The sequence below is a fragment of the Calypte anna genome, chromosome 1 (genome assembly GCF_003957555.1).
Source record: "Calypte anna isolate BGI_N300 chromosome 1, bCalAnn1_v1.p, whole genome shotgun sequence".
Lineage (NCBI taxonomy): Eukaryota > Metazoa > Chordata > Aves > Apodiformes > Trochilidae > Calypte > Calypte anna.
Window position 1 is genome coordinate 10,001,483 of NC_044244.1, and position 12,055 is coordinate 10,013,537.

The 12,055-nt window shown below is 36.8% G+C and overlaps 1 protein-coding gene across 2 annotated transcripts in view; it reads left to right on the plus strand.

The window, feature by feature from the left end:
* Window positions 1–12,055, plus strand: part of CACNA2D1 (calcium voltage-gated channel auxiliary subunit alpha2delta 1) — a 372,848-nt gene that overhangs the window by 42,466 nt on the left and 318,327 nt on the right. For both annotated transcript variants that reach the window (XM_030446297.1, XM_030446305.1), the window contains exon 2: window positions 10,951–11,032. In XM_030446297.1, the coding sequence (XP_030302157.1) occupies window positions 10,951–11,032 (82 nt within the window). The remainder of the gene's footprint in view (window positions 1–10,950; window positions 11,033–12,055) is intronic.

The following is a 12,055-nucleotide window of genomic DNA, read 5'->3' on the forward strand; positions in this document are numbered from 1 at the left end:
TGTAGCTGATCTTTCTAACACCCTGGAGAAACTTAGTGGTGATTTTACTGTATCTAAGGTCCACAAGCTCACCAGCTGGTATAGCCACTGTCCTGATCCTGTGATCAGCAAAGAGTCCTGACCTACCTTAGGCTTGCTAACATAGGGAGAGTTTATGGATTTTGACCCCGTATTGTAATGGACAGTTAGCAAAACTGTTTTCAAGACAGAAGACTGCTTTGTATATATGAACAGATTGCTAACCTCTTGAGGAGGAAGAAAAGAATACATTGATTATTTTCTCATTTACTATTATCCTTTTCAAATAGACATTAATATGCATTTGCATCCCAGGAACCACACAACACCAGCTGTGCCTTTAGCAGTAGCGCAGTGCAGTTCCGTGTGGCTTTCTGAAATGGAGAGAATTTAAAGACAGCATGGCTAGTCTAATACCAGTGCTAATTTCTGTAGGAACTTAATGTTCCGTGTCAGGCTTTTGCTTTTACAATAATATCTCCTTTTCAGCTTTTCTTCTAATATTTTACCTTTTATATTTAATGACAACACTGAGTGCAAATAGTGCCTGTCTATCAGAAGATTGAGTCTATTTAGGTCTCTTCGTTGCTTTAAATGCCATTACTGCAAACTCTGTAACAGCTGCACATTAGAGAGGTGACAGCTTTGCACACTGGAAGTCAGACTTTGAAAGAAAGAATGTATTTGTAAATGAACCAGCTGATCAATTAATATTCTGTGGACCAGAATGTACAAAAAATTCATAAAGTATACAATATTTTGGAAAAAAATTAAATTGAAAGAATAATAGCATTACATTGAAACAGTTGAGTCAGGATTTTTTGTGTGTGTCTTCGACTGTACAGGTTTATCATAAGGTGGCATTCTCCTGTCTGTTATTATAGATGTTTTATTCATGAAACTTTGTCATTATTAAACAAGAGGTAGCAACGTCACAGGAAACTGCTTTTTAAAAGAGATTCTAAAATCTGAAATTTGTAACTAACAGCTCATAACTGTATAAAAACACCTACACCTTTTTGTCAGCCTTAGTTCATTTTTTCATTGTGTAAATGATAGAATATTTTCAAAATGAATTTAATATTAAATAGTAATTATAGGTAAAATAATAAAATAATTGTTACAGTTATATTAGGCTTATTAATCTTTATTATTTCATACGGAGCTATGAAGAAGACTTTCCCAACGAAAGCAAGCCCTGTCTTCCAGAGTTCATAAACATCCACTTGTCTTTCATCGTTGAGGAATGATGTGAGATTTTTACATTTAACTTTTATATTTAGGCAAGTGGCAAACCCAGAATAAGTAGACTTGCTCTACAGGATCAGAGTGAAGGCTCCCTGTTCATCTCTGTACTTAAATTGTATGACTAGTGCCACTGGCACAGCTGGAATTACTCACCTGCTCTTGTACCTCAGTGAAGCAAAGCCTCTAGCACAGGACACATCAATGGTTTGCTGGTGCTGGTGTCTGTCCTGTGTGTTGGATGTCTGCTCCTACAGCTGAAACCCACATCAGACACTCAGATAAATACAGAGAAGTGAGCAACTGAGCTCACCGCCTATTGCAAGTGTCATTGGCTTAGCTGCACTTAGCTAATATATTTTATGAGAGGTGAAGGACTTTAATACCCATTTTTCTCACTAAAAAACCCCAAGCCAAATCAAAAAACAATCTAACAAAAAAATGCTTGAAACCTTATTTTTAAAATGGGTGCTTATTTATGCCTGAGTTCCCTGGAAGACAGTGAGATACACTGATTTGTAAACATATCTATATATTGCTAGACTCAAAGGCAGTTTTACTGTTCACTTCCTCAGAAGCATAGATGGGGAAAAATGAGCTGGATGCTTCATCATTTCTCTGAGAAAGCTAATATTGGCACTCCTGTTACGTATATTTAGTGCTGCATAACCAAACAAAAAAAGATTATGCTGTATATATTCAATAATGCACAACCTAATAAAAAAAGAAAAATTAAAGTTTGAATTTTAGTCTGAACTGCTATATACTTTATATTAATTTCCTAAGTTTTTTTCAGTATAAGATCTGATCCCATATTTCCTAGTCAGGCTGAGGCAGGCTTTGCATTCATTGTAATCATACCATCTCATTGTACAGTCATATTGTTATGTAGACATAATGTAGTATTTGCTTTCATGCATTTATAGCTAGATATGTTTTCTTTATGTATATTATAAAATAAGATAAACATCCTACTGCAAGAAGCAGATCAAACTAATTGCATGCTTTAAGTAAATAAACATATGTGTCTTATTGTGGTGGTGTGTACAGTTTATTCAGTATGGAGAGCATAGATGTCCAGCCCTATGAGTAGGTTTTGCTTTCTAGATTCCTGAAAAACAAGATACTGAAATGGTAATGGCACAAATTGGGTGGCTCAGATGAAGTTCTCAGTGACTTGAATTGGAGCATGTACATATGGATGCATGTGCATTAGGATATTTCTGCATATGTTCCTGGTTTGTATGAAAGTATTTCTTTTTTCCTTTAATATCTTCCTTGCTGGCATCAAATGTGCCGTATTTTAATTTCCTTTTTTTTTTTTTTTTTTTCTGAGGCTAAGATACAATGCTTATTAGTTTTGGGGAAAAAGTAATTTTAATATAAATTATTGTTAAAGTATGAGTGTGATATTTTAAACAAGGTGATAATATCATTTTTTGCCTGAAACACATCAGCAAAGTTGTGTAGTTAATCACTTTGTAAAGTTTCATTACACTGAGATTTATTTTCAATCATTTTCTAAGACAGGCTTTTTTATTCCTCAAAGGCATTACACTGTTAACAAACTTACCATATAATATAAAAATATTGAAAATTTAATACTTTGCACAGGATTTTCTTCTAATCCAGGCTGCATTGCTTCAGTACCGGAATAAATGTTGTGATGTAGGTGAGATTCAGTTTCAGTCTCTTTTTTACCAGATCTAGTATATAATTTCAGTGAAGTTTCTGTGCTTGTAGTAGAGTAATGAACTTAGTCCAGATTCCATTAAACACTCTTTAGTTCTAGTAACCAGACCAAAGCAAAGAGAGGGTGGGATGCATCTTAGGTGCTATTCTGGGGGAACTCCAGTGGCTGCTCCTCCACAGGATCAATATGCTTGGCCATATGTTAGACCATTGCAATGTAAAACAAAATTATTGCATTTCATCTAATAGAGATTAGAAACACATTAGGGATTCTTCATTTTGAATTTAAGTTTTGCAGCCACAGAAATGGTAACTGTATTCTGAGTGTTTGATTTTTTTCCCAGCACTAAGCAATAAATGGTACTAGATGTATATCCAGTTTTAAAAGCCTTTAGTGAAATGTATCTGAGGACTTCTGACAGTCATTTGAGCTGAAAATGTTATGACTTCTCTGTTAAGATGTTTTAGCACTATAATCTTTGATAATTAAACCAATAATTTTTAAGTAGTTCGTTTTACAGCTTATAGTAATTTTTCAGCTGATTATATTTTTCAAGCTTACATTAAAGACTGATCTAAAATTATTAAATTATATTTTGTGTAAAAGTAATTTCCATTAGGGGATATTTTTCATGTCATTCGCTACGATGCTTTAGACTCCAGAAGAAGACTTGGCAAAGAGAATGGAAATATTTGTGAAGCAGAAGCTGTAATTATGAACATGTGTGGCAAAACACCTGTCAGCCGCTTGGTTTATACTGAACAAGTTTAAATTATGACCATGCCCTGATTCTGGCTCTTGAGAGCGAACACCATATTTAAGGATTTACTTGATCACCACTGTTTAACATCTGGATGCTTTGGAGAATCTACCATACATTTATTAAAATGGAAAGTGCAGTTACAGATAAAGAACCAAAGTGAACCTTGGAGAGGGTGTTTTATCCTCACATCTTTAACCCAGGCCTCAGGGAGGCAGCAGATTTCCCTAAGGAGTGGGTCTTGTCTGCATATTGGGCTCAATATTTGCTTCAGAAGGGGCTCTCCTATGACTATGACCTGTCAGTTTCTTTATGGAAGTGGTTTTGATGCAGGGTGTTGGCTGACTTAACCTCAGTGACACCTCCAAGGTAGATGAACACTTGTCCTGGGTGCCACTTGGAGACCCTCATACCTGTTATGCAAAGGCACCAGGGCAGGAGGTGCAGTCACAGAGGAGACGTGGCTGCTGTGCTGGGCAGGAACCCATCAGCATTGCTCCCTTGAGCCACTGTCTTCAGCAAGGCAGAGAGAGGTTAGGGAATCCTCCATATCATGCGTGCTGTCTGCCTGTTGGGCCTGTCTCATGGAAGGTATGGTGCAATTCCAGTAATCTGTTTCTCTCACACTCCCTGGTAATACTCAACCTACTCTCTTTACTCCCAGAGCTCTGTCACTAAGGGGAAGACTTCTCTGCCTGGACACACTTCCCATGGGTGTGCTCACTGCCACTGTTCATGTACTCATATTAAGTGCAGGCCACATCTGCAGCCTGGCACCTGGGTGGCCGCATGTTCCCACCAGAACTCTGCTGGGAAGTTGACTCAGTCGTGGTTGGTGCGAACCTTAGAGAGGCCATGGCTTTCTGCCAGGTGGATATTGTTGAACTTTATGAGCTTCAGTGCCCTTCCTGTGCACCCTTCCTGCACACCCTCTGGTGTGAGCTGCCGCGCCATGCTCTCACTGATACACCACGTGCTGTTTGCCCACTCTGGTTGCTGGTGCTCCTTAGGCAGCTTTTTATAGGTGTGAGGATGGCTGTGGTTGCTCTGAGAGAGCCTAGATCTCCTCAGAGTCTGCTACATGAGCTACATGAGCTGATAGTTCCTGGCAGTCTCTCCATGGCCCTGGCATTCCCCTGCCTCAGAAAACCTCCCTGTTATCCCAGATCTGCTGCTCTGATAAGAATCCAGCCAGCACTGAGGCACATCCCCTCAGCAACAAAATGGGACTGGGCAACAGTGAGCAGGTCCAGCCATTGGGTCAGAGGGTATTGTTCCCAGATCCATCCTTGAAGCATTCTGGTGGAGATATTTATAAGCAAGGTTTTGTTGGAAGGCGAGAGCAGAACAGCCATTCAAACTGAGGTCCAGAGCTACAAAGGAGATGTTAGCATGAATGAATTAGTTGGGCCTAGAAGTTCTGTATGAGGATAGAGAAAGATTTCTAGGCACTGGGGTAAACACTAATGTAGCTCACGGAGCAATCCACAGTTGACCGTTTTGATCCTGGAACATGCCACTGGGACTCAGTATTAAAGAAGCACATCATTTGTTGGACATGGGCATTGGGTTGTGACAAATATAACCTTCACTTGGCATGAGCAATTTGCTTACCACTGACTTTGTGTTGGAAGTCAGTGGTGGAACTTAGATCTTCTGAACTGCTGGCCATCAGAGAACCATTTCTTCCACTTCTGTCTATACCAGGACAGCATCACTGGGTACCCAGTGCACCAAGTGCCCCATATCTCTGTGGTAAAGAGGGATTCCTTTGAAGAGCAGTTAGTAGAGCAGTCATTAACAAGTACTCCTGTGTGCTTGTTCTGTGAAGGCTGAGATGGAGAGGACACATGTTTATATAGAGCAGGAGTGTTTAAAAAAGGAAAAAAATATGGAAAATTGTAATAGCTTCTGTGACTGGGTGACTTAAACATGTGAAAAAATAGCTTAAAAATCCCAAGTGTAAACACTAAAATGCCTGCTATGAAAAATCAAGTGCATCCTGGAAAGTCTTCTGTCTACATTGACCCTTTCTACAGAATGACAGAGAAATTATGTCTCACTTCACAAATGTCTCAGTTTGACAAATGTAGAATAACAATTCCAAGTAAGGATTTTACATTTTGAAACCAGGAAAGAACAAGATGGTCCCTCTGGCCTTGGCTGTTGGGACTGTCTTATACCTAGAAAGTCCTTGCAGGCTACATGCCCTGCAGCCTGTCACATTTGGACAGATAAGCAGTCAGAGGATAAAGAAACAAAGTACTTGCTTTTCTTCTTGACAACAGAGGAAATATCTTTGCCTATGAAGCAGATGATGCATTTTGTGAATGCATTTGCATGCAAAGAGATGGTTTAGCTTCCCCATATTTTTCACTCAGTGCAGTCACTAAATGTGATGAATTATTCTGTGCTTTGCTTTTATTACACAAAAGTTCTTCCAAACATTTACACAAAATTGTGTGGTATATTTTTCAACAAATAGCTGGCAGTAGATATATATGCCTGTAGCATTATAGGACTGGAGTAAAGTGGGATCTCTCAACTCTTTCAGCACACACCCTTTTCACTTAAATTTTCAAATCCACTGCAAATTAGTGTTTACTACTGATAGTATCTATACTATATTTGTAAACTGTCATACCTTCATATCGTTCATAAGCAGATTTTGAAAATATAGAAAAATTAGTATTGGAGGGCTGTACATCACCTTAAGGGTTTCATGACTATAGAGGTTACAGAATGAGGTGAGCATGTCTCTAGATGCTGAATTTAAATCTTCTCCACTTGATGACATCTGGGTGGACTGTTATGAATTCTACAGTAAGATCTGGAAAATTCACAAATACTTCTATGACTATTATTCCTTAATTTTTTTTTATAACACATCTGAACTACAAAATATTCTATTAGTTTTCTTGATATGCAGTGGAGATTCAAGAGCTTGATATAATAACCATGGGATTTTAGTGGTCTTTGCATCTGTCTCCATATCTGACCATTTTCTTTCCGTGGTGTAGAAGCAGTGGGATTTTAGCACACTATGACAGTTTGTTCAGTGTTTCACAAAACATGCCTTTACTTCTACTTCAGAAGCCTGGTTCTTTATAAATTTGTCCATCCAGTTACATACCTGAAATATGACTCTCGGGTTAATAGGTCATCAAAATACAGATTGGTATTAAAAATCAGTAGTTTTGCAGTAGGAGGTATAAATGCAGCAACGTGAATAATTTCTTTTTAGAGGTCAGTAATTCCACTGTAACATGTATTTTTCTTTCACATGCCTTTTATAAATCACAATAGCAGTTTCTGTTTGCCCTTTAGTGTTGTCTAAGAGGGACAAAGAATGGTTGAGAATACTGCTTTTATGATAATTTCATAGCCTTTCCCCACTCTTTCATTGACAGAAAATCTTCTAAAAAGCATCTTTTTCTGAAAGGGAAGGTTTTTCTGAGCAGGAAAATAGAGTGTGTTTATCTTGAAAAAATGTTATGAGGCTTGTTCTCTCACTGTTTCTGAGTCTAATCTCATTTATCTTCATATTTCAGACACCACTTTTCTACTGAATTAGGACAAGTGCGTTACATACTTTTTTCCTTTTTGATAATGTAAGAAATACTGGTGTATTTTTAGAACACTTCGTCCTCTTTCTACTTACAGATTTCATTACTTTAATTATTTTTATTTTTGTATGCAGGAGCTATTCAGAAACTTTAGCAATATATAATCTTAACAGAAGAGAACTGGGTATGGATCTTCAACATACCAATTGACTTTGGTTGGCAGAGATGTTCTACACCTGCCTCTTTAGCTTGTAAGATATTATCCTAGAAGAGAGCTAATGGATGTTGAATTAGTGTGAGCAGTCTAAAAAACTATGGCATTATTCATATTATATGAATCTACTATCCTTGAAGTCAGCAGAAAAAAGATTTGCATCATTTTCAGCAGGAATAAGCTTTTAGCCAGGCTGTCCTACATCTAGATATCTTAGTTTTTTAATACCCTTGTAGTTGTGCAGTGCTAGTTCTGCAAGCATAGTTTGGCATATGAGTTTAACATAAAAATAGGATTTAATGAAGTTAAAAAACCTTTCTTAGGCTAGCACCTCCTATATTAAGTTCTGCTTAGTGTGATTAGGGTCATACCTGTGAAAATCCTCTGATTTTAGAAATATAATTTTCCTACTTTAAAAAGGAAAAGGAAAAAAAAAGAAGAAAAGTTTTAAAAAAATGTTAAGCTATCTGTGCTGTCAAACCAGCTGTTACGCTAGGGTGGCTGCTGGTGTAATGTGGATGGCTGGCTCTGTAGTGTTTAGTGTTCTGGCTGTTTCCTCATCAATCTGATCACAGTCCACATGACAGCAGCAGGGTTGTACCTTCTAATTGCCCAGTAAGTGACCCGTGTCTGTCTGCCTTTAATCAAACAGACCCTGTCATCATTCAAATCACTTCCAAGTTGCTGTGGAAAGGCATGTACCCAGTCCTTTGTCTTGTCATTGCTTGACATGGGGAAAACCTGTTTTGGAGGAAAGGGGTTTAAAATGAATTGTATTGATGTAATCACCTTTGAATGGAACATCACAAGCTAACTTTTTGTACAGGATTCCTGTTGGTTCCCTTTGCAGAAAAAAAAAAAAAAAAAAAAGAAAAAAAAAAGGGCTGCTGGTTCTTTAAGTCACGGGAGCTCACGTTTGCTGTGACAGCTTTCCAATTGTTAAATAAACTCTGATCATGAGCAGCTGTCACACAGATATTGTGCTACAGGCTTCACTTAAAAGAAATGCCAGAAAAGCTTTTCAGTGCCTAGAGGTTCTTGTTTATTTTTTTTTTTTAAAGACATATGCTTTTTTTTTAAAGAAAACATTATGAGATAATGTGATTCCTTAAGAAAAAACAAACATTTTCAAAGTTCTGTCAAATTTTCTCAAAAAGTTTTAGGATGTGACTGTCTCTGTTTCTGAAAAACAGTCTGTGAGGAACACGAAATCTTATATGTACGTTTTTGTCTGGTGGCAAGATGGGAGAATTGAGATGCAGAAATACTGATGTTAGACCTTAAAAATAATACTAATGATGTTATTTAAAATCTTGTGGGAAGGCAAGAGTAATTTTACTGAGCTTCCTTAGAGTTGCTGAATAACATTTAATCACTTGTATTTTTTGATAGTAGTCTAGAAAAATCCTTTTGAATTTGCTGCTCTTCATTATGTTGGACCCTGCTGAACTAGATGTTGTACAAACAAATAAGCAAAGGACAGTTTCCACTACAGACAGTAGTAACAGACTAGGATGGATACATCAAAAAAACATATTTATTATTATTATTTATATTCAAGTTACAAATGGGATGTGAAACTGCCACTAATTGATGGACTTCTTTCTATTCCCATTTAGAAATTGGTATTGTCTACCATAAATCTGCCATTGTCTGCCTAAATGCCAAGTGTGTAGCCCAGATATGCTGTGATGCAGGACTAGGAATGCAGGCTGTGTAGGACTCCACTGGTGGCAATGCAGAATATAGGTAGTTCAGCTCACCTGGATGAGAATAGAATGGGTCAGCTCTGAAGATTCATTTTTCCATTAACTGAAGGAGACGCATAGTTCAATTGCAGATTAAAACAAAAATAAGAAAACAAAAACTAGTCTTCACTAACTTCAAAAGGCAAAATGTGGCCTAACTGTATGGAGGCAAGAATTCTAAACAATGTATAAGAAGTATTTATTGAAAAATCAAGCATATTTTTGCAACTTAAAGAGGAAAATAATCCGTTTTTTCCTTTATAAGTAATAATAGTTATAAGTAATTAATGTTTTTAAGGCTAATTTCTTCCAAAATTTCAAATTTAGCTAACCAACTGTTATGTGTTCTCACCATTTCACTTTCCTTTTAGGAAAGAGAGGATAATCCTGGTAAAAATACAAAGCAGCAGGAAATGAAAAAAGTCAATTTAAAAATCAATCCTCACTGATTTTTTTCTATCAACTCCTCTTAGAAATAACACCCAGAATTTTTATAACTTAAATGGATCATAAAAAAAAAATCTCAGTGTGTTCAATTATTTATTTTATGCTTTTGAAACCACTTTGGGGTAATGGGTTTCAATTTTGCACCTTTCACATACCTCATTCTTTCACACAGAAAAATAGAAACCATTAAAAAATGGCCGATGATAGCATTTTCTTTTTTCTTTTTCTTCATACTTGGTATACAAACAGTTGGTACTGTTCTCACAGGTACACATGAAACATAATTTGCCATATGAGGTGATTTTTAAAAAACAGATTTGTAAACAAAACTAAATGCTTATATAACATAAGGGCTTTGTGGAGATTTAAACAAGGAAGTTGATTTATTTTAAATCAGATTTTGGAAAGGAAAATATATAAGGGAAGGTTTGGGAACATTAAAACAATGACAGAATCAATTGTAATAGTCAATGAAAACGTAATTAGTCCCTAAATCCCAACATAGATCACTTTCATATGGCCAAGTTAGAGATGTAGGTTGTGAATGAGTGAAGAAACAAGCCAGTAAGTGTACTTTTGATTATAACATGCAGGGGAAAAAAAAAATATAGACCATGACTCAACCTAATGCACCTATTAGCCTTGGTTGAGTCTCCATGGGATGGCAATGACAGTAACCTGAAAGGGTCGACTTTATATTTGGATACAGGGAGAAAAGTAGTTCAAAAGGTGCAGCAAATATTCACCAAAGAATGTCAAAATGGCCTGAAGATTGGTCAAATCACACAAAGGGCAAGGAATATCAAGAAAAATCGAAAGATAGGGTTCGTCCGCTACAGTGGATAAAAGGAGCCTTTGGCCAACTGCTGAAATATTGTGTCCACTTGGAGATATTTTCCATGCCATGCTTTGTTTTCTAAGTATTTAGTAAGATGTTAAACCCTGCAAAACAGAGATCTGCTGGGGCACTTGAAGACAAACTCATGGAGTGTCCAGTCTTTTTACCCATTCTGCTTCTGCTCCCTGACTGTCTCAGGATTTGGGAAGAGAGTTGGGGATGTCACTGAAAGAGAACAACATTCCAGGCCGTTTTAATTCTTAGCAGTCAAAGACAAGTCTTGTGCATGTATTCAATTATATTACCATATTTTGACTTTCTGCCATTTTTTTGTGCTCTGTAATTTTATGCAAGTTTCATATCCCATTGGATGATATATTGGATCTGATTGGATGTTTTTTTCTCCTATTGTTTTCTGTAGGATAAAGTCATGGGTAGATAAGATGCAAGAAGATCTTGTAACATTAGCACGAACTGCAAGTGGAGTGGACCAGCTTGCTAAGGTAAGACGTCTTAGATTGAAATAACTAGAAAAGTGAAATCAAGAGTGTACATAATCTATAGTCATTTCATCCCAACATAATATAAAGATTTTTTGGGAATTAAACTGCAATGTTTCTCTTTTACACTGCTTACTGAGGGAGAAATTAATAACATAGACATCTATCAATTTACTCTCTTAACATTTCACAGCTTCCTCATTGCCAATATTTTATCAGCTTTTCAGTATCAGACATAGGGCTTACCATTGTTGCAGCATGGCCACCTGAAGCAAGTGCTTTTATGTTACATGTTTGTCAAATAAAGTATCCAGGAGACAACAATTCATGGCATTGAAAAATTCCTGAGATGAGGCAGCTTTTGATTAGAAGAAGCATAGATGAGAATGAAAACTACTTTTATTTGGCCATTCCAGTTTAATCCACAGTAGGGTTTAGGGAACAACTTAAAATCTTTGTGTCATTAAGAAGAAACTTTTGTATTATATTCCTTTCATTGAGGATGAAAAAACATCTGAGATTGCAGAAGAATGAAGTCACAATTCCGAAAACATTAAGGTTACACTGTCTATACAACTTTGTCTGTATACATCATGATCCAGTATGCAACCATATTTATTTCCCTATCCTGTGCAAGTCTCATGCCTCTTTCTGTGACTTAGTGGGTCTCTGGCTTTACATAGTACTGGAAATTTTGCTGTTGTGTTAGGAAAACAAGCTATTCTGTTATCCAACAGAAGTCCTTGGTGCTGAGGAATTGAACATGAAGGCATGAGATTTGGTTTTCAGAGTCATAAGCTCCTCATTTATGAAATGAATATTTGCATAATAAGAAACAAAGAGAAAAATCAGGTCTGAAGTTTTGCAGATTGAACACTACATATCAATGTATTCCTTTGACTTTAATGATTTTTTACCCAGACATTCCCATGGCTTATGTGAATCCTGTCCCAGAAGGACATTTTCTCTTTACTGACTATAAGAGGAGGCTAGATGAGTAGCACATATTCCATGTTTACATTGTGG